This window comes from Myxocyprinus asiaticus, chromosome 8 (assembly GCF_019703515.2).
Source record: "Myxocyprinus asiaticus isolate MX2 ecotype Aquarium Trade chromosome 8, UBuf_Myxa_2, whole genome shotgun sequence".
NCBI classification, from domain to species: domain Eukaryota; kingdom Metazoa; phylum Chordata; class Actinopteri; order Cypriniformes; family Catostomidae; genus Myxocyprinus; species Myxocyprinus asiaticus.
The window spans coordinates 18,859,799-18,885,850 of NC_059351.1; the positions used below are offsets into that span (position 1 = coordinate 18,859,799).

The window sequence follows — 26,052 nt, forward strand, 5'->3', positions numbered from 1 at the left end:
GAGGGCTTGTCTAAGGACGCGTCAATGTATACCTGCGTCAGATTGATGCTTTTGGTCTCACTTTGGTTGCATCGCATCATAAACATACCGTTTTTAGGACGCTGTGTCAGGTTTAAAAACGTATTGAGATCCTTAAGTTCGGATTTGTGCTCCATCAAGCTGTGTTTTGAACACAAGACCGCATCCTCGTGTTGTGCTGTCTGCTGAAGGGTTAGTTCGTTCTCTGTTTGAGTTGCATGTTGCCTATACAGCTGAAGTTTCACTTACTGCCCCCTGGAGAAAAGAGAATCAGAATCAGAATCAGCTTTATTGCCAAGTATGCTTACTCATACAAGGAATTTGTCTTGGTGACAGGAGCTTCCAGTGCACAACAATACAATACAGCAACAAGACAGAGATAATAATACAAAAATAATACAAAAATAAATAAAAATTGAATTAAATAAAAATTGAATAGAAAATAAATTATATATAAAATGCACAATAAGACAGTATTATATATATATACATACATTACCGGTCAAAAGTTTTAAAACATTCTTTATTATAATTTGTTTTCACATTTTAGAATAATAGTAAAGTCATCAAAACTATGGAATAACATAAATGGAACTATGGGAATTATGTTGGGACTATAAAAATCCAAAATAAATCAAAACTGTGTAATATTTTAGCATCTTCAAAGTAGTCATCCTGTGAGAATTTGCAGATATGTACTCTTGACATTTTCTCAACCAACTTCTTGAGGTATCACCCTGGGATGCTTTTTAAACAGTATTGAAGGAGTTCCCATCTATGTTGGGCACTTATTGGCTGCTTTTCTTTATTATTTGGTCCAAGTCATCAATTTCAAAAACATTTTTTTTTTAAATAAAATTTTAGTTTTGTAATGAAATAAATTGATATGTTGGCGCAATTATATTTTTGTCTATAAAACTCATTTCAAACATTTAAGCATACGCCTTCAGATCAAAAGATTTTTAAGATCATGAGAAACATTTCAGTCGTGTTTCAAAACTTTTGACCAGTAGTGAATATACACTATATTGCCAAAAGTATTCGCTCATCTGCCTTTAGACGCATATGAATTTAAGTGACATCCCATTCTTAATCCATAGGGTTTAATATGACGTCGGCCCACCCTTTGCAGCTATAAGAGCTTCAACTCTTCTGGGAAGGCTTTCCACAAGGTTTAGGAGTGTGTTTATGGGAATTTTTGACCATTCTTCCAGAAGCGCATTTGTGAGGTCAGACACTGATGTTGGACGAGAAGGCCTGGCTCGCAGTCTTCGCTCTAATTCATCCCAAAGGTGCTCTATCGGGTTGAGGTCAGGACTCTGTGCAGGCCAGTCAAGTTCTTCCACACCAAACTCGCTCATCCATGTCTTTATGGACCTTGCTTTGTGCACTGGTGCGCAGTCATGTTGGAACAGGAAGGGGCCATCCCCAAACTGTTCCCACAAAGTTGGGAGCATGGAATTGTCCAAAATCTCTTGGTATGCTGAAGCATTCAGAGTTCCTTTCACTGGAACTAAGGGGCTAAGCCCAGCTCCTGAAAAACAACCCCACACCATAATCCCCCCTCCACCAAACTTCACAGTTGGCACAATGCAGACAGACAAGTACCGTTCTCCTGGCAACCGCCAAACCCAGACTCGTCCATCAGATTGCCAGATGGAGAAGCGTGATTCGTCACTCCAGAGAACGCGTCTCCACTGCTCTAGAGTCCAGTGGCGGCGTGCTTTACACCACTGCATCCGACGCTTTGCATTGCACTTGGTGATGTATGGCTTGGATGCAGCTGCTCGGCCATGGAAACCCATTCCATGAAGCTCTCTACGCACTGTTCTTGAGCTAATCTGAAGGCCACATGAACTTTGGAGGTCTGTAGCGATTGACTCTGCAGAAAGTTGGCGACCTCTGCGCACTATACGCCTCAGCATCCGCTGACCCCGCTCTGTCATTTTACATGGCCTACCACTTCGTGGCTGAGTTGCTGTCATTCCCAATCGCTTCCACTTTGTTATAATACCACTGACAGTTGACTGTGGAATATTTAGTAGCGAGGAAATTTCATGACTGGACTTGTTGCACAGGTGGCATCCTATCACAGTACCACGCTGGAATTCACTGAGCTCCTGAGAGCGGCCCATTCTTTCACAAATGTTTGTAGAAGCAGTCTGCATGCCTAGGTGCTTCATTTTATACACATATGGCCATGGAAGTGATTGGAACACCTGATGGGTGAGCGAATACTTTTGCCAATATAGTGTATATATATATATATATATATATATATATATATATATATATATATATATATATATATACATAAACACATACACATACGTAGTGCAAATTTAAATACAAATCTGTTATATACAATGCAAGGGAATGTAATGGCAGAAGAAGTAGGATGTGTTGGATAAATATAAAAAGACTAAACTGTGTATTGCACATTAATTATTGCTCAATGGGGCAGTTTTAACTGTTAATGAGATGGATAGCCTGAGGGAAAAAAACTGTCCCTGTGCTTGACGGTTCTGGTGCTCAGAGCTCTGAAGTGTCGGCCAGAAGGCAAAAGTTCAAAAACGTAGTGGGCAGGGTGAGTGGAGTCCAGAGTGATTTTACCAGCCTTTTTCCTCAACAGGTGGTACTTCAAGCTTGATTTGCTTAGAAATCTTCCTTATTACGGACCGGGGACATGATTAATTGCGCAATTTTTTTACGCATTATTTTTAAATAATGAATTGTACTGAATTAACGTGTTAAATCGACAGCCCTACTTCATGGTAACCCGTTACAACCACAGCACATGTTTCTACACCCTTATAGAACTTTAAAGGACAAATTCATTAAAGTCAATTTTAGCACATGATATTTCAGCTTTCAGTTTAACCAGCCAGTGTGTGAAGCATTTAAATGGATCCATTGTCATTCATTTCTGGCAAACTTGCCTGATTTCTATGTAAGTGAGGTCAATCTGTGATGTATAGATTCTCAATTGGTCAAATGTATTTTCGCAATGTGAATTCAAGGTCAGAGTTCACCAAAAATGTGTGGCATGCAGCAGAAGATGAAACTTCTTTGCTTGAGTTGGCTACTGTTTGTAGGGCCCTATAAAATACACTTGATTTTTTTCCCCCAAATTCCGTGTTTTCCATGAGTACTATTTTCTAAATTCTGTATTTCTGACAGTTTAATTAAATTTTATCATCAAAATGGCATCTAATCAAATGAATTTATTAAAACTTTAAACAAATAAAATAGAACAGTTATTTGTAAACATAACATTACATTATTTTTATTAAATGAAGTGCTTACAGATCCTCACATAAAATAATATAAATCATATTAATTATTAATAATAATAATGATTATTATTACATACATTTACAGCTGTGATATATATTTTTCAATTTCACATACCCATTTAAAAAAAAAACATTCGGTGTCTCTGTGTTTTTGACGGTAGTTTCTCACCTATGGATATTAAGCATTAATTATTTAATTAAATTGTAGCCTTTTAGGTTTAATAATCACAATTGGTTCTATTCCAAGTGATTTCAATTTGATTTAATTGTGCATTCAAATATACATTTTTATCACAAATACATCAAATTCCGTGACATTCCGCGATTTATTGTAAAAAATTATTTTTTGGGACCGAATTCCGTGATCCTGTCCGTGTTTTCCTCAATGTGGATATCATAGTTTGGAGGATAGCGAATAATTTTGTGTTTGTGCTTCATTTTGGTTCAAACTATTGTGTCTCAAAACTCGTGTGTCTGTTAACTTTAGTACTGAAAACTATGCTATGTGCATTTTTCCTCTTAAGTTTAAGCAATGTAATATTTGGTGGTGGTTTTTTTTTTTAGAAATACTTTGTTGGCTTTGTCAAGCCAGCATTAGAAGCAACTGTCTGGAGAGATGAAGCTATTATGTCAGAATAGTTACAATATGATCAGGGCGGTTCTAGACCATTTTGACTGGGGGGGGGGGGGGGGGCGGGTGTGCTTGTAGTGGGGCAACTGTATTACACTTTAAATGTCCCCTGCACACATATCAAACATTATTTTCTGTTTTAATATTTGCAGACATGCAATTGTATAAAGACAACCAAAGATTCACCAAATCTGAGTAAAAATTTTGAAAATATATAAACAAACAGGAACATAACAAATGTTTCAATGAGTCAATACACCCTAACATTCTGGTTTTACCCACAAACTTTAAGCCATGTTGCCATGCTGTTCTTTAGAGTTACAAATGCAGTAAAATTCTTGGGTAAAATGAATGGTAGGCTACATCAAGATTTTAAGTTAGAATTTTATCAGTAGGCTATAATCAGCATGTACATGTCTTGTAAATGGTAACCATTTTCTTTAAGATTCTTTTTTTATTATTATTATTATTTTTTTAAGAATTTTTAAGCACATTTTTATATTCACTAGTTAATTATAAATGGTCCAGTGTGGGGGCCTGGGTAGCTCAGCGAATATTGACGCTGACTACCACCCCTGGAGTCGCAAGTTCGAATCCAGGGTGTGTTGAGTGACTCCAGCCAGGTCTCCTACGCAACCAAATTGGCCTGGTTGCTAGGGAGGGTAGAGTCACATTGGGTAACCTCCTCGTGGTCGTGATTAGTGGTTCTCGCTCTCAATGGGGTGCGTGGTAAGTTGTGCATCGATCACGGACGGTAGCATGAGCCTCCACATGTGGAGTCTCCGTGGTGTCATGCACAACGAGCCACGTGATAAAATGCACAGATTGACTGTCTCAGAAGTGGAGGTAACTGAGACTTGTCCTCCGCCACCCGGATTAAGGTGAGTAACCATTCCACCACGAGGACCTAGTAAGTAGTGGGAATTGGGCATTCCAAATTGGGAGAAAAGGGGATAAAAAAATTAATATATATATATATATATATATATATATATATATATATATATATATATATATATATATAAATAAATAAATGGTCCAGTGTAACAAGTGACTTTTAAATGTATGTATTTATCTTAATTACTATGAGTTTTACATGCATCGTAATTTTAAGTGACCAATACAATGGCTTTAATGTGTTTTTTTTTTTTTTTTATGATTATTATGTCTGTCAGCGTCTATGCGCATTCCTTATTGAGAGCACTTGATGTGCGCTTCTTATTAGAGAATGCGGTTACTCATTTTAAGCTCAATTCTCCATTAGTGAGCACACGTGTGCCTCTCACTTGTGATTGGTGTGCCGCGCATTAAAAATGGTATTGATAAATGGTATTATAAAGAGGACATTGTGTTTATGTTCTTCCCAGTAAACTATTTAGTGCTTCTTTTGCATTTCGTTTGCAAGAGAAGAAGCAGGATCAACTCTGCAGCTTTGTTCTCTCTCCCGGTTAGTTGCGTGTTTGCTTTTTATTCTTGTGCCTGTACCCAACAGTTCCAATATTAATCTGTATATATTATTAGGTTGAAGTGCGTTGATGTGGTGAGCTTAATGTATAAGAGCCTTTCTCACTGAAGGTATTTTTTGGGCTTTAGTGGGGTGGTTTATATGGTTTCCAATTTTAGGTTTTTAAGTATATTCATAATAAATTTGCCATTGAAGGAGCAGTGTGGCCCTGTATAACGCTAGCTGCTGTTTCTTCATACCTGTTTCTTCACATCTGTTCCAGCGTGCTGTTTCATCATATTCGCTTGTTTGTTTTGCCAAACTTGTTGCACTACATTTGTCTTGTTTCTGCATTGTATAGTGCAAAACATTAAATAAAAGACGGTGAACAAAATACCTCATTATAAATAAAATAAATGTGTACTGTATGTTGTCCGAGAAATGAAAACCCAACAGATGTACAGTATACATACACAAAATAATTTTATAATGAATGCTTGCTAAATAAGAGCGATCTGTAACGAGTTGGGCTCAGGTTGTAATGTTGTCTCTGTAACATCTGTAATGATGTTTCTGGCACTGGAAATGACAAAGATGATGACAATGGTGTAAAGAACCCAAGTGCAAATTTATTCCAACATGTATTCCATAAACCCTAACTATAGACATGAAGTAAACATAAACATGAACTTGACATAACATAAACTTGGCTTGGCATAACTAGACTTGACACACTTGACTCTCCAACAATACCTGACAATGGACAGAGGAAAACATGAGGCTTAAATACATGAACATGGGAGAACACATGACAAAGATAACCAATAAACTCTGAGAACTCTAAACAAGATAACAAGACAATCAACAAATGAAAAACAAGACAGAAGAACATGGAGGGAAAACATGAAATCACATGACAAAGGAACCACATGACATGAAACAGGAACTAGAATTTCAAAATAAAAGACATGAAAAATATGAACCAACAAAGTACACATGACACAGGTGCATTCAATAAGGCAGAAAATCTGGCGGGTTTTGTCATAATAAAGTGAGAAATTGCACTATAAAAGTAACTTAACTTGCACTTACTTTTACACCAGCACGCAACTGAAACTGGAGCTGGCAGGTCCAAATATGCTAAATTAATGCTGAAACTTCTACCTTATCTCCAGAAGTTCGTTTTTTGGCTCGTTATTCTTTGACATTCAGTTTCTCCTAATTACCCGACAGTTTTACAATGATACTGAAACAGTTCAATGGAATGAGGAAGCGGGAGACGGTGAATCCAACTCAAAGGGGTTATTTATTTTACAAAAACTCAAACTATGCTTTCCAGTGGTAAACACACAAGCACGCTTTCCACGCTTTTTTTTTTTTTTTAACACTCAAAAATAGTGTTAATTTGAACAGCACTCTATCTTTTTTGACTTTCCCTTTTTATTTCCCCCATCTCTCACTGTGAACACAGAAACAAGCAATTACCAGCAATCATCTTACCGCTTACTCTCTTACCAGACGAACGCTCGACAATGTCCTCGCCTCCACATACCCCCACCGCTTGACTCAGGCCAGGGAACCATCTGGACTGCCACCCCCCACCTCTAGAAAGTAAGTCTGCGACAGCCATCTGCGCCCCCGGTCTGTGGACCACCTCAAACTTAAATGGCTGGAGTGCCAGATACCAATAGGTGATCCGGGCATTGGCATCCTTCATGCGGTGGAGCCATTGGAGTTGGGCACGGTCCAAACAGAGGGTGAATGCCATCCCAACAAATAGTAGCTGAGGGTGAGGACCATCCACTTGATGGCTGTGGCAGAGGGGGCGTGGTCAAGCCTCCGTCCGGAGAGAGAGAAAGCGGTAAGGGCGCTTGCACCTGAGCTAGATTACGTTTAACACCTGTCACTAATTCCAGTGAGCATGGAGAGAGCGGCATATAAGCTGCAGAGAAGAGAGAGAGTCTGGCACAAGGATGGCCATGGTGCTCCTGAAGCTGTTGCGTTTAATCTATTGTGTTTGTGAAGCTGATGTGTTTAAGTAACTACGTGCCTGTGAAGCTGATGTGTTTGAGTGACTAAGTGTCTGTGAATCTGTTGAGTTTGTGAAGTTGTAAAGCACTCAAGTGGCCGATTAAAAGTCTAACCTGAACCTGGAAAACCCACTTCCCTTTGTTCTCCTTCCCTTCTGCTGTGAAGCTGTGTTACAATGGCCAAGCACTCCTTTTCTATGGTGCTGTGCTTAGTCTCTCTCATAGAGAGCTTCTGACTAATATACAGCAACAGGCACTCCTTCCACTCCACCACCTGGGACAGTACAGCACCCAGCCCCCTGTCCGATGTGTCTGTCTGCAAAACAAAAGGGAAAGAGAAGTCAGGGGAATGCAGAAGTAGCCCACCACAAAGTGCAGCTTTTAGCTGCGTAAATGCTTGTTGGCATGGCTCTGTCCACTGGACCGGGTCTGGAGCTCCCTTTCTAGTGAGATCATTCAGTGGGCTTGTGACGTCCAAATAATTAGGCACAAACCTTCTATAATAGCCAGCCAGCCCCAGGAACTGTCTCACTTCCTTTTTGGTCTTGGGTCTCAGGCAGGTTGCAATCGCTGCGGTTTTATCAATTTGGGGCCGCACCTGACCGTGGCCAAAGTGGAACCCCAGATACTGTACCTCCACCCGCCCAATTGTGCACTTCTTTGGGTTTGCCGTGAGCCCCACCAGTCGCATCGACCTTAGGATGGCCCCCAGATGCTGCATGTGCTGATTACTGTAAATAATGATGTCATCTAAGTAGGCAGCGGCATACGCAGCGTGCGGTCTGAGGACCCTGTCCATAAGAAGCTGAAATGTAGCCGGTGCCCCAAACAAACCGAATGGAAGGGTCACAAATTAATGTAAACAAAATGGTGTGGAGAAGGACGTTTTTCAAACGGGACATTGGCATTAAGTGGATCTGCCAATACACCTTTGTCAAATCCAGTGTCGAATAAAAGCGAGACGTGCCCAATCGATCGAGCATTTCGTCAATGCGTGGCATTGGATGTGCATCAAATTTCAACACCATGTTGACTTTCCTATAATCCATGCAGAATTGGACCGAGCCATCACTCTTAGGCACCAGAACCACCGGGCTGGCCCAATCACTGTGGGATTCTTCTATTACCCCTATATCGAGCATGGTCTTTAATTCTTCCCGTATTACCTGTTTCTTGTGTTTGAGTAGGTGGTAGGGATGATTGCGTGTTGTTTCAATGTGGTGTTCTATGAGGTTAGTGCGGCTGGGGAGAGGCGAGAACACATCAGAAAAATCCTTTTGCAACTTGGCCACCTCCATACATTGCGACGGCAAGAGGTGGTCTCCACAAGGGACCAGGGTGAATTGATTGGCTTTAAATTCACCTCCGGTCTGAGCTCCTCCCTCTCTGGAACTACTGCCGCCAAGGATATGGGGACCGACTCTCTCCATGGTTTTAGGAGGTTGAGATGGTAAATCTGATGTGCCCCGCCCCTATCCGTACGCACCACCTCATAGTCCACTACCCCAACTCGCCGTGTGACCTCAAAGGGCCCTCGCCACTTCGCAAGCTTCATGTAACAAATTCTCCTGTGATAGTCACCCCAGTGTGTGGAGTTTTGCTCTCAGGTCAAGATCGTATTGAATTTCATTTTTGCTCTGTGAAGGTCTCTCCCCCAATTTTCCTTCATGACGTCTAACACACCATGGGACTTATGACCATATAACATAACAAATGTGGAAAACCCTGTGGAGGCTTGCCACTCGCACTGCAAATAACAGGGGTTCAAGCAACTTATCCCAGTTCCGAGCATCTTCGTGCACGAACTTACGAATCATATTTTTTAAGGTCTGATTAAATCGTTCGACCAAGCCATCCATTTGTGGATAGTACACGCTTGTCCGAATCAATTTAATCCCCAATAATTCATAAAGCTAGCGTAGTGTACGTGACATAAAAGCAGTGCCCTGATCAGTGAGGATTTCTTTCGGAATCCCCACTCGGGAGATAATTCTGAAGATTGCCTCCCCAACACTACGTGCTGAGATGTTTCGCCGATGCACTGCTTCCGGATATCACGTTGCATAATCCACCAGAGACAACTGGGGGGGGGGTTGGCGTGGGTATGCCACCAGATGATTTTCCACAGATTTTCCACAGCACCTCGAAATGCTGCTGCTGCTCCATGTGTAGGTCCAGGAGGGCCTGGTGTTGGGCCTGGTGAATGCTGGCCAGGGACCTGAAGACTCCCGGAAGACTGAAGACTTTAATAAAATCTCAAACTACGCTTTCCAACGGTAAACACTCAAGCACGCTTTCCAGCGGCAAACACTCATACACAATGTTCATTCGAACAGCAGTCTCTCGGGGTGTGTGAAGCTCTCTCTCTCTCGACAAACTCTGATGACTGGCCCTTTTTATTTCCCCCGTCTCTCACTGCGAACACAGAAACAAGCAATTACCAGCAATTCATCTCATGTGTGAACCCTTACTGCTTACTCTCTTTCCAGACGATTGCTCGACCATGCCCTTGCCTCCACAGATATCATTAGCACAATTGGTTAAAGAATATATGACTGTATCATACAGGCATAAAACATTGAAATCAAACAGTCAATGCTTTTTGAAGCTGGAGATTTAAGCCTAAAAATGCTCCCATGGGCTTTCATTGAGCAGTGCTTGTTGGGGACCATCTGAAAATTCCACCCACAGTACTAAAACATTGGAGGTGTCCAAGTATTCATTAATTCATTCAATTAAAATGTAAGTTATTCATACAATTTACAATCTTTAGAATGTGTAAATGTTTTTTTTTTTTATTTTATTTTATTTTTTTTTTAATAACAGTGTTTAAGACAGAACATGCAAGAGAGTTGCATTGAACACTTGGACACCAGTGACGTTTTAGCAGAATGTGTGGACTTTTCAGATGGTCTCTTATGCACTATAAGCAAATATTTAATAAATATTGAACTTGAACTTTACCCTGCTAAAAATTATTATGCAGTCATAATGCATTGATGTTTTGTTTAAATATAATTTGTTTGGTCTATTTACTATGATGTGGGGTCACTGAACTCTCAGTGGGATGGAAAATGAGAATCCCACTCTTCCCATTCTAGCACTACAATTTAGGGGGGCCACTGGCCAGGCCTATTGACATGGGGACACTGCCATCCACCGCACATGGATACGATGACTTAACCTGTCTGTTAAAATGATCTCGTCTGGCTTACAGTTGTTCACAGCTGTTTGAAATTTGTCATCACTGTAAATTCATTTCACACATTTCTACACTTGATGTTTTCCAGACATTGTGAGATGCTGAAAAGTGATGTCACTTAAGATAATTTATCTACAACTTACTGTGTTTCGTGGAGTCAGTGAGGTCACAGGATCAGCAGTCTTATGATAGGAATGAATGGAGAAATCCAGTCCACTCCTAAGTTAACATCCCTTACTGGGTTGTGAGGCAGCAGACATTTAATTAGTTGTGTTAAACTCTGACCTACTTAACCACTGCTGACCTGTATATCAACACTGATCAGTAAGAGTAACAATATTTCTTTTTATTTGGCTCTACTAATCAATTCCTTCAAAAATGTTTTATCTCACTTTGTTTCAATACAATCTTGTTATGTCTCTTTGTTCATTACTGTTGAAAATAAATAAATTAAAGAGATAGTTCAACCAAAAATAAAAAATCTCTCATCATTTACTCACTCTCATGCCATCCCAGATGTGCATGACTTTATTTATTCTGTAGAACACATATGAAGATTTTAGAAGAATATCTCAGCTCTGTATGTCCATACAATCCAAGTGAATGGTGGCCAGAATATTGAAGCTCCAGAAAGCACATAAAGGCAGCATAAAAGAAATCCATATGACTCCTCTCCCCCCTTACACCCAGCCATGATTGTATGTAGTTATAAGTTTGTTTTTTTTTGTTTGTTTTTTTTTGTTTTGTTTTTTTTTTTAGAATGGTTAACATGTGGTCTGTTTTGGTCAGTTCAATATGCATTTTGCACATACGTTGCAAATATTTTAGTTTTAGGGATGTACCGATACTGATACTGGTATTGGAATCAGGTCAGATACTATGCTCATGTACTTGTACTAATGCTCGTAAAAATTTTCCGATACCAAAATCCGATATCATCTGGTGTACGAATGTCATTCTGTAAACATTCAGCGCACAAATTAAAATCACGTTATGTCCTAGTGTGATTATTAAACCGCAAAGGCTGCGATTTAATGAGATTAATATATAGATTGCATGTGCTTCAAGCTTCAAATTTGAGCGCTTGTGAATGTTTAGAGCCAGTGTTGTGCTGACAGCCTTCATTTGGCTTATTTTGGAGGATGCATCAGATGCATCCATCACAGCCTTCAATCACCCACAATCCTTTGCAAAATTCAGATTTTTTTTTTAAAGAAAACATCAGAAAACAAATCAAAAGGATGTGCACCCTCCTGGTGGCTTCCTCCATTTCTACAAAGCAGTTGTAGTGGTTCGCACATAATTTATTTAAAAAATTTCACACCATGACCACTGAGGTGGAAACCTTTGTGACGTAGCTATGCGGACTTACTAGACCATCTCATTGACTGCGTCCGAAACCAGGAAAATGCCTCTGGAGGCTTTGTACGGAGGTAGGAAGGGATCAAGGACTGACCGAATCCAATGTTCGTGTCACATCTTGTCTACTGAGATACCTTCATCTAATTGATTTTTGAAGGCAGCATAGATGTATCCTTCACTGCCTATGATATCCCACAATCCTATACATGCGGTTCCACAACAGTTGAGCTGAAGAAAAAAATGGTGGCTGAAGAAGCGGTTGATAGCCAATTTGTCTATAAATGTACGTTTTTCCCACTTTTTCCAACTTTTGATTCCATTTGATTTTAAATTAGTACTGTAGTTATGAAATATACAGTACATTCAGTTATCGCCAAAACTCTCTTGATTTTGTTCTAGATTATTAGACCATTGTGGTTCGATTGGACTGAATTGTGGACACCAGATGGCAATAATCAGTTGCTGGTATCCTAGCAACAATGTGATGAAGCCTTAGTAGCTTTTCCAAAATCAGTTTCTGGAGGTACCTTTGTACACGAATGCTGTCTGTTGTGTCATTGACTAATAGGGCAGCGATGCAACAAGACAGCTACCTTGGGTTTTGGAGGCAGCCATTCATATCACTGAATGCTGAGGAGGAGCCTAGCCTACAGCCTCAGAAGGACTGGTCTAGGAAGGACACAGCCTTACTAGGCTGTAGTCTATCATTTGAGAAGCATCCTGGGTCACTTAATGACCTGCTTTTCCAGAAGTGAGAAGCTACTGTAAGAAGCTACTGTGGAATAAAAAAAAAACAAAAAAACAAAACAAAGAAATGGAAAAGGCTTCACTCCAAAATTAAAGCTTCGCTGAAATTAAAGCTCAATTTGAATTGAAAAAAGTATGACAGAAATATATAATTACTGTGTAGGTATGTAATAGTCACTGTAATACTACTGCTAATACTAATAAATAAAAAGTAATTGTATTATGTTTAAGCAATACCTCAATTCTGTGATGCTCTATTATGCAGCACTTTATTTGACAAAAATAACTATAATAATTAGATTGTGCTGTGAGGTTCTGTATACCAAATCTGTTTGACTAAATTTCATTTGATAAAAATAATACAATATTATGTTGAAAATGTATTGTTCTTTTATTATTTTTGTTAAAGTTTTAATTATTTCAGTGTAATATTGACTAATATTAATGAATATGACATGATGTGCATGAAGTTATAGTCTATCTGTAGAATAAATTATTAATTATAAAGTATTATAGAGATTTTAACTTACATGGGAACAGCCACTCCAGCTGAGTGTGCTGCTCACATTGGCCCCTATTTAGACTCTCCTCCCTCAAAGTATTAGATAACACACACACACACACACACACACATGTGCTGTGATACAAGAGCTCAGGCTGATAAGCGTGTACCGTATGGCAGACAGACCGTAAATTACAGCAAATACACTGTTTTGATGTAAGTTTTATCATTATGTGTCTGTGTGCATTTCTCTGTCTCATTCAGGTCATTATGACATCATACTTTTTCATTTTACACATGTGTTGTGATGTGTGTGCAGGTGTGCTGCAAGCTGTCACGTCAGCAGTTGCAGGGTTGTGACCTGCAGGAGCGTGGTCAGTGGGCTATTAAAGCTGAATTTCTTTTGGCCGTTGCTGGACAGATTATCAGTTTGGGAAACGTGTGGCGCTTTCCATATCTGTGTTACAAGAATGGAGGAGGTGAAACATTCAACACTTACATGCAGCACTAACAGAAAAATACAATATTTGTCAACCTCTAATTTGTATGTATTGATTTTATACTGGTACATAAACAAATTTTAATACGATATGCATGACTAAATGTAATTGTTTCATCATGAACAATTACTACATATGTGTATGCGCACTACGTATGTGTATGTGTGTATGTATGTATGTATGTGTGTATGTATGTGTTGTACACTGGAAGCTCCTGTCACCAAGACAAATTCCTTGTATGTGTAAGCATGCTTGGCAATAAAGCTGATTCTGATTCTGATTCTGATATAGTGAAAAACATGTCTTCAGTATATTAAACTGCGAGATTGTGTGGTTAATCAGGTATGGAGATGCGGTATTAATTTTAATTGTTCAGGTCTTAAAAAGCCTTAAATCTGATTTTACAAGCTGTGCAGCAACCCTGTTTGTAAATTGTGCTATTGTGTCTTTTGTATTTGCTCTCATATCAAACACTGTAACCGTCCTCTTGTTCTCTCTGTCTTCGGGACAGGTGTGTTCTTTGTGCCATACATGTTATTCCTGTTTCTGTGCAGAATTCCTCTCTTCCTGTGGGAAATGGCTCTGGGTCAGTTCACCAGTCTTGCAGGAGTCAGTGCCTGGAATTATTTAAAAGAATAATTTTTTCACTCTCATGTTGTTCTAAACTTTCATTCTTCTGTGGAATACAAAGGAGATGTTTATCAGAATGTTCCCACTGCTCTTTTCCATACAATGAAAGTGGACAGTGATTTATACTATAAAGTTCAGACAAAAATGAAAAAATAAAATAAAATAAAAAATACCATAAACATATCAAATAAGTAGACTGAACAACTTGTGAGCTATATTCCATGTCACACAATTACAAATCACTATAAACATACATTGTTTTATGACTAAAAATATCTTTGCTAGTTTTTGAAAAGCAAAACAAAAAAAAAGTAAAAAAAAAAGTAAAAAAAAAGAAAAAAATAATAATAATATATATATATATATATATATATATATATATATATATATATATATATATATATATATATATATATTTGAGTGTCCTCAAAGCTGAAAGGATCATACTGTATATGAATTGCACATTTATTAAAACACCATAAATGTTCAGCTGCAACCCATATTTTAAGAAATGCTACTGTATTAAGGCTCAGCAAAATGCAGATAATTTGAGAAGGGTTGAGGGTATGTATAACCAGTCAGATACAATGGGGCTAAATGGGGATAAAATAATCAACATAAAAAATAGAAAAATAATAATAATAATTGTAAATATTGCTGGAGCAACATCACTTTTGTGAAAAGTGTGTGAAATTATAATGGTACATTGTTTTGATAAAAAAAAAAAAAAAAAAAAAAAAAAAAACACATTTAATAAAGGTGGACTTTTACCCCATATTTGGGGGTTATAGTGATATCCTGTATAGGGGGAATAGTGATATAAGGGGAATAGTTATAGCGCAAATTTGTCGATTTTAGCAAATACAACCCCAATTCCAGTGTCTGTATGGGCCAGGGGTGTGTCAGTGTCCATGGCATGGGTAACTCACACATCTGTGAGAACACCTTGAATGCAGACAGATATGTACAAATTTTGGCGCAACATATACTGCCATCCAGCACAGTATTTTCCAGGGATGTCCCTGCATTTTCCAGCAGGACAACTTCAAACCACATACTGCCCGGATTTCAAGTGCATGGCTGTGAAAACAGAGAGTGTGGGTGCTAGATTGGCCTGCCTGCACTCCTGACCTGTCTCCAATTGAGAATGTGTGGTGCATTATTAAGCTCACCATATGGCAATGAAGACCCCGTACAATTGTGCAGCTAAAGACCTACATAATGGATGAATGGGGGAAAATTCCACTTTCTAAACTTAACAAACTTGTGTCTTTAGTGCCCAAATGCTTAATACGTTATTAAAAGAAATGGTGATGTTTCATCTGATTTGAAATTAAATTGAAAAAAATAAAAAAATAAACAAAAAATAGAATTCACAAGGTAAAACATCATATAATGTGTAGTTGTAGTGCTTTCAATATAGCAAAGGGTGAATATAATTTACAAATCACTACTTTTTGTTTTTATTAGCATTTTTCATACTGTCCCACTTTTTCGGAATTGGGGTTGTACTTTTGGGACAGGTTAGAGCTTTTTTGAGTAACAAATGAAAATAATGCTTATTCAAAATTACCATGTCAGCACCGTGCTCCATTTACTGTTAATTAGAACCACATTTGGCATTTCATAACATCTCTAATATTCTATAAACAAATGAATATTTGTTCTTTATAACAAATATATTCCTCCCCGTAAGAAAAACTATTCGTTTTATGGGGTGGAGGGTGGGCTTAAGCCCCTGAAACAAGTTTTTTAAATTTTTAAATTTTATATTTTTTTTTTTACCTCAAATACTATCCTTTCAATAATTGGACAGTTATTAAAAAACAACATTTGATTGAATCACTTTGAAACAAACTGAAAATCACAGCCTGATCTCATGAACATAACGTGGCCATGGCAACATTTTTGCAAAACAAAATTATGTGCCTTATTTCACGTTTTTCTGCAGTTTCCCAGTGAAATTTCCAGCGAGGGGCACCAAAAAAAGAGTGAAATGGTGTTGTAACCAGACAAGGATTTTAAGGTAAATATTAGATGGAGGTTTTATTGAGTAAAACATATCTCCCTAACCTAAAACTTTAAACTAAGCCTAACCAATAGTGATTTAAAATCAATGGGAGGTGAACAAAACAGACATCCTTAACCTAAACCAACACCACGGTACCCCTCTAGTTTTATTGCTGTGATGTGGATAGTGGTAGAATCCTCTAATTCATTTATCACATTTTTTCAGTAAGTGCTTATTCCTCAGTAAGATATTATATGAGAGAGCTGGGATCATTATGAAGCACTTATGGCATTATATTACAGATGTCAGAAATATTTCACCTCTAATAGTTTTTACATTAAAGACAGTGAGAGAGAGTTTCGATTCGTTCCAGAGTGAATATAATACAAGATAATATCTGTTATTGCAGGTCTGAGTTATGCCAGTCAGGTGATGATCTTACATGGCTGTGTGTATTACATCATAATTATAACTTGTGTGCTTTTCTACCTGGGGAGCAGATTCCAATCACAGCTCCCCTGGTCACAATGCAATAACACCTAGAACACAGGTAACATGATTGACTCCACATGCACTTCATATTTATAATCAATATGTCCCGACGCTAGTGTCTACTCAAGGGAACATCATTTCTAGGTTGTGCCGACTGTGTCTCAAATCGCACTCATCATGTGTGTCGTAATGCAAGTGGACCACGCCAACATTTAGACTTATTTTTGGCCCAGTTTATTTCCATTATTCAAGTATCTAGAAATTCAGAACTGAACTCCAAAAATGTGCTCATTCTCCACCCATACAGCATCATCATGATAAAGGGAAAAACGTTTTCTTTAAAGATTCCCATGAAATTAAAATGAGAGTTTTGTGGCTTTTATTACATGTCTGATAGCTGTGAGGTCATCTGTTTGATTGTGTATGGTAGCTAACAAACTAAACTGAAAAAATATTATTTTCTAATGCTCATGGCCCTGAAAGAAAGAGGAAAGTGCACCAGGGACAATAGACCAAAAATATGTATTATTTACAGTGTCACCAGGGGTTTACATTTTTGTCTAATCATATGCTTTCTAGAATGAGAATGTTCTTCCCCCTTTTTATAATGCATTAGCAAGAGGCAAAACATGGTTCATGGCTGTGATGTAAACTAAAGGCTATTCGATATTAAAAGCAAAAGTCCCTTTAAGGCCAATCAGGTCACTCGGCGGCCATGTTCGTAACGCCTCTGGGCAACCCTCGGGGCACTATTTTCTATGGAGAGCTCATATCTTGAATGGGAAAAGGCCGAAATCTCCAAAATGGTTTCTTCAAAATTACAAGCAAATAATGTATTTCAAATCAGCGGTAAAATCAGGCCCAGTCTCAGATCAAACTTGCTAAGGGTGCTTCTGAAAATAGTGGAGGTGCTCTGCATTTTATTTTTTTTTTTATTTTTTTTTTATTTTTTTTTTTTTATGAAATCATGTTTAATGCTACCAAAACAACTTTTTTGTTTAATGTGACCAAAACACGAAATACACTGCTTATTAGTATTACAATCATTTATAACTACAGTACGTTTTCACTTCGCATGAATGCAGCAAGCGATGTCAGAAGTAGGCAAGTGCAGTATAACATTTTTACATCACGATATTGCTGAAGCTTTTATCAAGGTATACGGTATTACCACTGTATTGAATTACATGACAGAAATGGGTTGAAAGATAAACAAACTTTATTGTTGTTCTCTTAATAACAAGTTTAATTACATTTTCAATACCAAAATGGCCTTTAAATTAACAGATAAGAAACAACTTAATATTTAAATAATCATTATGCCACGGGGCCAGTGATCTTTACAGATCAGTACAGACAACTTGTATTGTTGAGGCTAATGTTCAAGTAAGGCTAGCTAGACTAATTATATCAAGCCAGCTACTAGGCTACAACAATAGTATTCATGTTTTTTGTTTTTATGGATAGCAAGCCAGTTGCTACTATATAGGCGCTAGCTGCAAATTTAATAATAGCAAGTTTATTCACACTCCATGACAACGTACGATTGCGTTGCATTCCAACTTGAACTTAATATTGAAATGATCATTGTGCCACATTGCCATTACAGGACTTAGCGTTAGCTGATTCCAACTTTATTTTAGTTGTTACCACAAGACGCCATCCGTTAATGGAAAAACTACTGTGTGATCAGAAAAATCTAAACAATTTGGCTAAAAGGTTATATAGAATTATTTACGGCATTTTGAAGTGCCCTCGATAAGATCATGCGTGTATATACCCATGATATACCATATTCCCAAATACCGTCACATGCCTAGTCGGAAGAAAGAAGTTATCCGAACCACTGATCTAGTGTCAGTTTCATGTTTCAGTAATAGTTAATGTTTGGATTTGGCTTTGGAAAACTGATCCTAGACCAGAAGGCCGCTTTATCCAGAAGCAGAAATCGGATGCAATAGGTGGTGGATTGAGTACGATACAGTATATTCACCATATTAAGAATTTTGTATTATAAATACAGAGCTTTGTAAAGAAGCCAAGTCTTTGTCATTTCAAAATAAGAGTCCCGAAATAAGTACGTGTATTTCGGGCTTGTTCATAGTCTTGCATTATACGCTAAATCTTAATTTGTTTCTGGTTTTTATTGTGATTTTGGTTAACTAATAATCTGCATTGGGATTTTATTAATTTTGGACTCTTGTAGCCTCTTTGTCTATGCCCATCATAGTAATGTAAAACTAAGAAATGTTTTATCATTCTATAAATACATTTTTAAAAACTATCAGCCGATTAATCAGTTATTGGCCTTTTCCACCACCTTAGTTATCAGTATCAGCAAAATCCACTATTGGTCGACCTCTTTCAACAAAAGACTTAATTTAATGACATAAAAATGTGTTGTTATCTAACGTTCATTTAACTACTTTTTTTTTTTTTTTTTTTTAAGAAATAATAATAAAAAATTATTCCAAAATACTATGCCACGCATTTTTTACTTTAAGACCCACTACAAATATCCGAATATGTTTTAATTCAGAAAGTGAAAACAAAGGCGTATTCAAGTCACAGTCTGTATGAAATGTTTTTTTTTTTTTTTTTTTTTTTTAAATAAATAGATAAATTAATTCATATCTGGATCTGGCAAAAAATCCTGACATTGATCGTTTTGTGTATGTAAATGTGAGTAGTTTTACTAGCTGTTACTAGTTCAACTGCACTGAAATTGTCATTCATGTTTTTCACTTTGTGTGTGGTCATGAAGATGATCAAGTGACTCTGTGGTACCTGTGGGTCCCTGAGGTGTGTGTGATCTGGTTTCAGGTAGTAAACAATCCCGTCCACAGCACCGGGCAGCGTCACCCCACGAATACAAAAATCAACAGCATTACATAAGAGAAGATGGCTGTGAGATACAAATATAAAAAAAATTCTATTTTTGCCTATTAATTTATATATATATATATATATATATATATATATATATATATATATATATATATATAAATAATATAATATATAATTCTAAAATATATTATTATTCACAAGATTTGTGTTGACGCAGCACGTTTCGATATAGAGGAACATGGAGGGCAAAAAAACTATTCGCAACCATAAGTAGATTAGTTGATCGCATAGATTAGATATTGCATAGATTTTTGCCGATAACCGATAGCCCCAAAACGTAACTACAGGTACAGATTAATCGGTAAAACCAATATGTATCGGTCTACCTCTAGTATAAATGGTGTAAAAGTTTTTTTTTCAAAAATGTATGTGTAGGGAAGATGTCATAAGGCTTCCACCCACTAGGGGGACCTGTAATTTCTCCATGTTCCAAATTGTGTTACTGAGCCATTCATTAGAGTGTTGAAGCTGTTGCTATGCAACAGATTTGTGTTCCCTCTGGGAAGGTAAAAAGTGTGCTCTTTATCTCAGAGTTAATCTAATTAATTTCTTTATCAATATTGCCCATCCATGTTCTTCAGTACAATTATTCACATGTTAAAATGTTTGTAGAAAGATGGTGTGATTTGTGGCAAATGGGTGTTCAAATTCAGTATTTTTGTACTTTGAGTAATTCCATGCGGGTGATTACATTTCATTATATTTAATCCTGTTTCTGAGACTCATTTAACGATTAAATCTGTCTTTATTTTTTGTATGTCAGACTATTAAACTTTTTTGGTTTACTTTATTTGTTTTAATAGTTTTGTGGACCATATTTATTTCATATCCAGTGCACATACTACAACTTTTATTTAATTGTTTTATGAAACAGGATTTATCTGTGCTGTTACAATTAATATGTAAACTAAAACAGATTTGTGTTCCCTCTGGGAAGCCTGCTGTTCCCCTTATGCCTGATGTGGAGAGAAAGAGAAGAGAATAAAAGGGAGCTACCCTGCTTCAAACACAGCAATGCCTCGTGTCTCCTCTCGTTTCTCACTCACACCCTAATAAAATGCAGAGACTCAATTAATGAAAAAGAGGGGGCCTGTGGTGCAGACATCGCAGAGCAAAGGTTACATATCAAATTGACATGCAATGGTGGCATGTTTAAGATCTTGGCATATGTGTTTAAACTTTTTTTATTATTCAAAAATTTACCATTTTCATTCTCTCAGACATTATAGATCTGCTTTGATTAATTTTTAGTCTTAATTTTTAGCCTAGAATTGAAGATTTGTGTAACTAGTTGTGACAAGTCTATTTTTCAAGTAGCTTGTAAAAGTATGAGATAAACTTTATAGTGAAATCTTTACTAATACGCTCAACTTGGGGTCCAAATAATGAAATCCAGAAGACTTTGGTGAAATGTTTTTTCTAATATACTCTGTCTCTCTTTCTTTCTCTTCTGCAGGTCTGGATGGATGCCGGAACTCAGATCTTCTTCTCGTATGGGATTTGCCTGGGAAGTCTGACCGCTATGGGTAGCTACAATAAATCCAACAATGACTGTTACAAGTAAGTCCTTCATCTTACACACTTTTTCAGCCGAGTTGAATTAACATAGACTGATGGCTTTAACAGAAGCATATTCCATCAATTTACAACCTCAGAGCTCTTGGTTTGTCTGTCTTTAAAGGTTTCTTAGTTATCGTTAATAATCAGTTCCCCTATGGAGAAAATGAATGGGATTTTTACTTCCAGAACCTCACTCTATTCTCACTGTATTGTCTAAAATCTCTGTTACTACACCGATATTTAAGTTTGTTTCATTTTTAATGAGCTTGCAAATATAATGTCTGCTCACATCAACTGCATTTGATAAAGGACCAAAGAAACATCTTTAACTAGTCGTTAAACATCTAAGTTTAATGTGTTGTGTTTCAGGGATTGCTTCAAACCGTGTCTGCTCAACAGTGGCACCAGTTTAATTGCTGGATTCGCCATCTTCTTCAGTGCTTGGCTTCATGGTGCAGGAGCAGCAAGTCAATAACTCAGAGGTCGCACAGTCAGGTGAGAGTCCATTAGAAAAAAGCATCATTGGGGAGTAAGGTAAAAGTAGCGGTGCAGCTAGTAGCGCTGTAGTTTCACAAAACACTACATCTGTCAGATCATATTACAGGGTTCCCACGGATCCTTAAAAAGTCTTAAAGGAGACCTATTATTGCCCTTTTTACAGGATGTAATATAAGACTCAGGTGTCCCCAGAATGTGTCTGTGAAGTTTCAGCTCAAAATAACCCATGGATCATTTATTGTACCATGTTGTAAATGCCTATTTTTGGGTGGAATCAAAAATACGCTGTTTTCATGTGTGTTTCTTTAAATGCAAATGAGCTGCTGCTCCCCGCCCCCTATTATTATACAGACAGTAAGCGTAAAAATAACTACATAGCTCTGGTCTCCGTGAATACAATCAGAGACAATGGTAACTGACAGTAAGCATTTTTGTGTTAAAAATTAAAAATAACGACATAGCTCTGTTCTCCGTGAATATAATCAGAGACAATGGTAACTTTAGCTGCATTAGCCATGGAATCAGCTAACAAGCACATTCGGAAAGGCGATTTGCAAACATTCACAAAATATAAAGTGCGATACTAAAGCTGGAACACGAACAGTTGGTACTCATCCATACTTGAGAATCAAAGTTTTGGAAAATCCTGCTTTATATTTGTGGCAGCGGGGGCGTGGCCGAGCGCCCGTCCGGAGAGAGAGAAAGCGGTAAGGGCGCTTACACCGGAGCTAAATTATGTCTAATTCCAGTGAGCTGGGGAGAGCGGCATATAAACAGCCACACCACCGTCAGAAGGAGAGAGAGAGAATGACACGTCAGTCCAGTGTTGGCGTGTGTCCTGAATGTCAAAAAGCTGCATGTCTTTTAAGAAGTTTATGTTTATGTTTATGGAGAGTTTTTGTTATTGGTGAAGCTATCTGAGTGAACCCAGGAAAACACTAGAGAGAGTGTACAGGCTGTGCAGAGGGCAGAAAATAAAAGCCTTACATTGACGGTGTCTGAGCTTCCCGACTCGTTCTTTCCTGTGCAACCTTCACAATATTGATCCTCATTCACAAAGCAGTCCGGTGTAAAATGATTTGCACAAACATACATGAATTTTGGTATGTTTTGGGGCGCATTTGCTTCAAAAACAAAACTTGTCCACTGCGTCTTCAGTGGCTCTGATGCCGGGAATTTATTAAACTAATTACATTTCTGTGAACTTGAAACATGTAATTTTTCATACTAGATTTTTCAAAGATTTCAAATTTTTATAATCTCTGACAACCTGTTTTTGTCTACAACCCATATTTTTGTCTGTGAAATAATCTTTACTTACTGTAATACTTTTGGATGGACATACGTATATTTTGATCACAGAGTCTATATACATTTTATTCAGTTTTTTGGGTGTTTTATGTACAAAGTTTTGCAGACACTGCTGCACAAGCAACTGAAATCTATTTCTTTTCATCACGGTCTGTTACTGAGGTATCATCTATTACAGATAAACCCGCCCCTAAATGGCATGTAAAAACTAAAACAAACTGCGGTTGGCCACATAATTTTTTTTTGCATGCAATAGAAAGTTGTGTTGACTATTTGTTGTCAGTGTATTTTGTAGCACCAAGTTTTTCTCTCATCACAATACCCAAGCTGCAGCTCAGCTAAAATATATAATATATCGGTGAAGAAACACTGTTTTAAAGCATCCTGCAGGTTATTTATAGAATATTATATAGTGTGAAATCAGAGAGCAACTACCTCTCCAGTCTTCTGAGTGGTTAGAAGTCATTGTAAAGAGAAAGACAATTGTTTATGCAAGTGGCAATTAAAAGTCCTTCGGCAGACAGTGAGTCTACAGTCTGGACTCATAATACTCCTGCATAAAGGCTCATTTATCTCTCTGTTGTGTTCCGGTGTCTCTTCTTGCTGTGTCGCCCTGTGGAGAGCTCAACTGTGACCCACAAGCACCTTTCAAAAGTTACTCATTTAACCACAGAGAAGAGCCAATTCAAAACATTATGTAATGGGCCTTATTCACAGCAGCCATCTTTAATTTTTGACGGGAATGACGAGTCTGTGAGGGACAGACTTGCAGACTTTCTGTGCTGTTTATTTTCTGCATTCGATGCCAATTTATAGTCAAAGTCTTTACACTAAAAAGGATAGCTCACATAAATATTAAAATAAATAATTATGTTTTTGGTGAACTATCCCTTAAACTATATGAAACTCTATCTTACTGGTACTTGAAATCACTCACACTAGATTGTTCACATTGTAGCATCATGAAAATAAATTATTAAATTAATAACTTAAGTTAAATTAAGTAGCAGTTTTATACTTTTAGTGCCAATAAAATAGTATTGAATTAATAGTCTTGTCTCACTTTTGCTTGTTGATGCAGGCTTACAAAAACAAGGAAAGCTTGTATGGGAATAACTGAGCTTTGTGGACAAGAAGGTTAAATCTAACAAAACCTCCCTTTGGTGATGTCAAAAGTACAACTATTTTTAAAATTAAATATAACTTTTCTGTCAGGATTTGTGTTAGTCTGTAGATTTTATAATTAGCTTTAAAGTTTATCTTTACAGTCTATTATATGTCCTTGTTTAAATAACTTAACCAAGTGTGTGTTAATGGCAATAAAACTTAAAGTGAAATAAATATTCAACAAGATAATTTCGGACATTAAGAATACTTGATTGTACAGAGACAGCTGGTGAATACGGTGATCAGAGCATTGTATTTCGCTGTGTATAAGATATCCAACTCAGCAGTGTTGAGGAGTAGTTAAAAGTTTGTGACGCTACTAATTTAACTACAAGATTCAGTACTATTTTCTCAATAGTGTAGCTTATCCAGTAACAAGTAGCGCTGTAGTGTTTCAAAAACTTAATTTATCACATTATGTTGTGAATACAGCAATGGAGCTGAGGGTGTATATAAACACGCTCACCGAAACTGTCCTCTTTCTTTCATGTAGCGCTGGCAATATTGAATCATTTAAGTATGAACTGGTTAAAATAATCGATTCACTTATATTTAGCATTGGGATTTATTTTAGATATTCGGTACTTTTGGATGGTTCGCGACACGTTAATGAACTAGTTCTCATAAATGATTCACTTGAGCCCCTTTGCAGCCTTAAAATGATTTTTCCTTCTTTTTTAAAGTGAAATGTGTAGTTAATTGTTTCTGTTTATCATGGCATTTTGACTCTAAATTACAAGGTTATCTAGTACATATACATTTGTTCAATTTAATGTCACCCTATTTCTTTAACCCTAATGAAAATTAACCTTGATTTTACTATAGTAAAACTGTAGTAACTTTTTTTTTGGAGTCACCATGGTTTTACTTAAAAAAAAAAGTGTAGTCTTGGGTACTACATTATTACTTAAGTTTTACTATAGTAATGCTATAGTTTCCATTTAGAACCCCTATAATTTTACTATAGTAATATTGTATTAAGTATAACCGTTGTAACATCTAAAAGAAGGTCACGAGAGCAGGATCCAAGTGCAGCAAGTTTTAATGATAAATGAATAAATAAAAATACAAGACAGGGTAAAACTGGGGACCATGAAGCAAGAACAAAACATAAACAAACAAGAACTAACCGGGATCATGAACTTCAGAAACACATGCATAAACATAACTCACAAGGACTGAACCGAAATCAGGGCATTATATACACACACAAGGGATAATGAGTTAATGAAACACAGGTGAGGACAGTCGAGGACAGCTGGCAGTGATGAGGGCAGGGAATTATGGGAAGTGTATTCCGGGAGGAACAGATGATAGGGAGAAACACAAAGCAAACAACAGTGAATCGTGACATAACCCCCAGCCCCTTAAAGGGTGGCTCCAGACACCCAAGGATGGCAGGTAAGGGAGGCAGGGCCAAGATGGAGCCGGAGACCAAAGAGTCCAGAGCAGCTCAGGCGGACGGCTGAGAGACCAAGGAGACCAGAGCAGATCAGGCGGACAACCAGGGGACCAAGGAAACCAGGGCAGATCAGGCGGACGACCAGGGGACCAAGGAAACCAGGGCAGATCAGACGGACGACCAGGAGACTCAGAAGGCCAGAGCAGATCTGGCAGACGGCCACGAGACCAAGGAGACCAGAGCAGATCAGGCGGATGGTCAATTGACTCAGTAGACCAGAGCAGATCAGGCAGACGGTCAAGAGACCCAGAAGACCAGAGCTGATCAGGCGGATGGCCAGGA

At 37.6% G+C, this 26,052-nt stretch overlaps 1 protein-coding gene across 1 annotated transcript in view; it reads left to right on the forward strand.

Moving 5' to 3' along the window:
• Positions 1-26,052, forward strand: part of LOC127445576 (A disintegrin and metalloproteinase with thrombospondin motifs 5) — a 112,435-nt gene that overhangs the window by 16,137 nt on the left and 70,246 nt on the right. Inside the window, exons 2-6 of the mRNA XM_051705721.1 lie at positions 13,552-13,711; positions 14,075-14,087; positions 14,287-14,341; positions 21,229-21,332; positions 21,702-21,784. Coding sequence (XP_051561681.1) covers positions 13,552-13,711; positions 14,075-14,087; positions 14,287-14,341; positions 21,229-21,332; positions 21,702-21,784 — 415 coding nt within the window. The remainder of the gene's footprint in view (positions 1-13,551; positions 13,712-14,074; positions 14,088-14,286; positions 14,342-21,228; positions 21,333-21,701; positions 21,785-26,052) is intronic.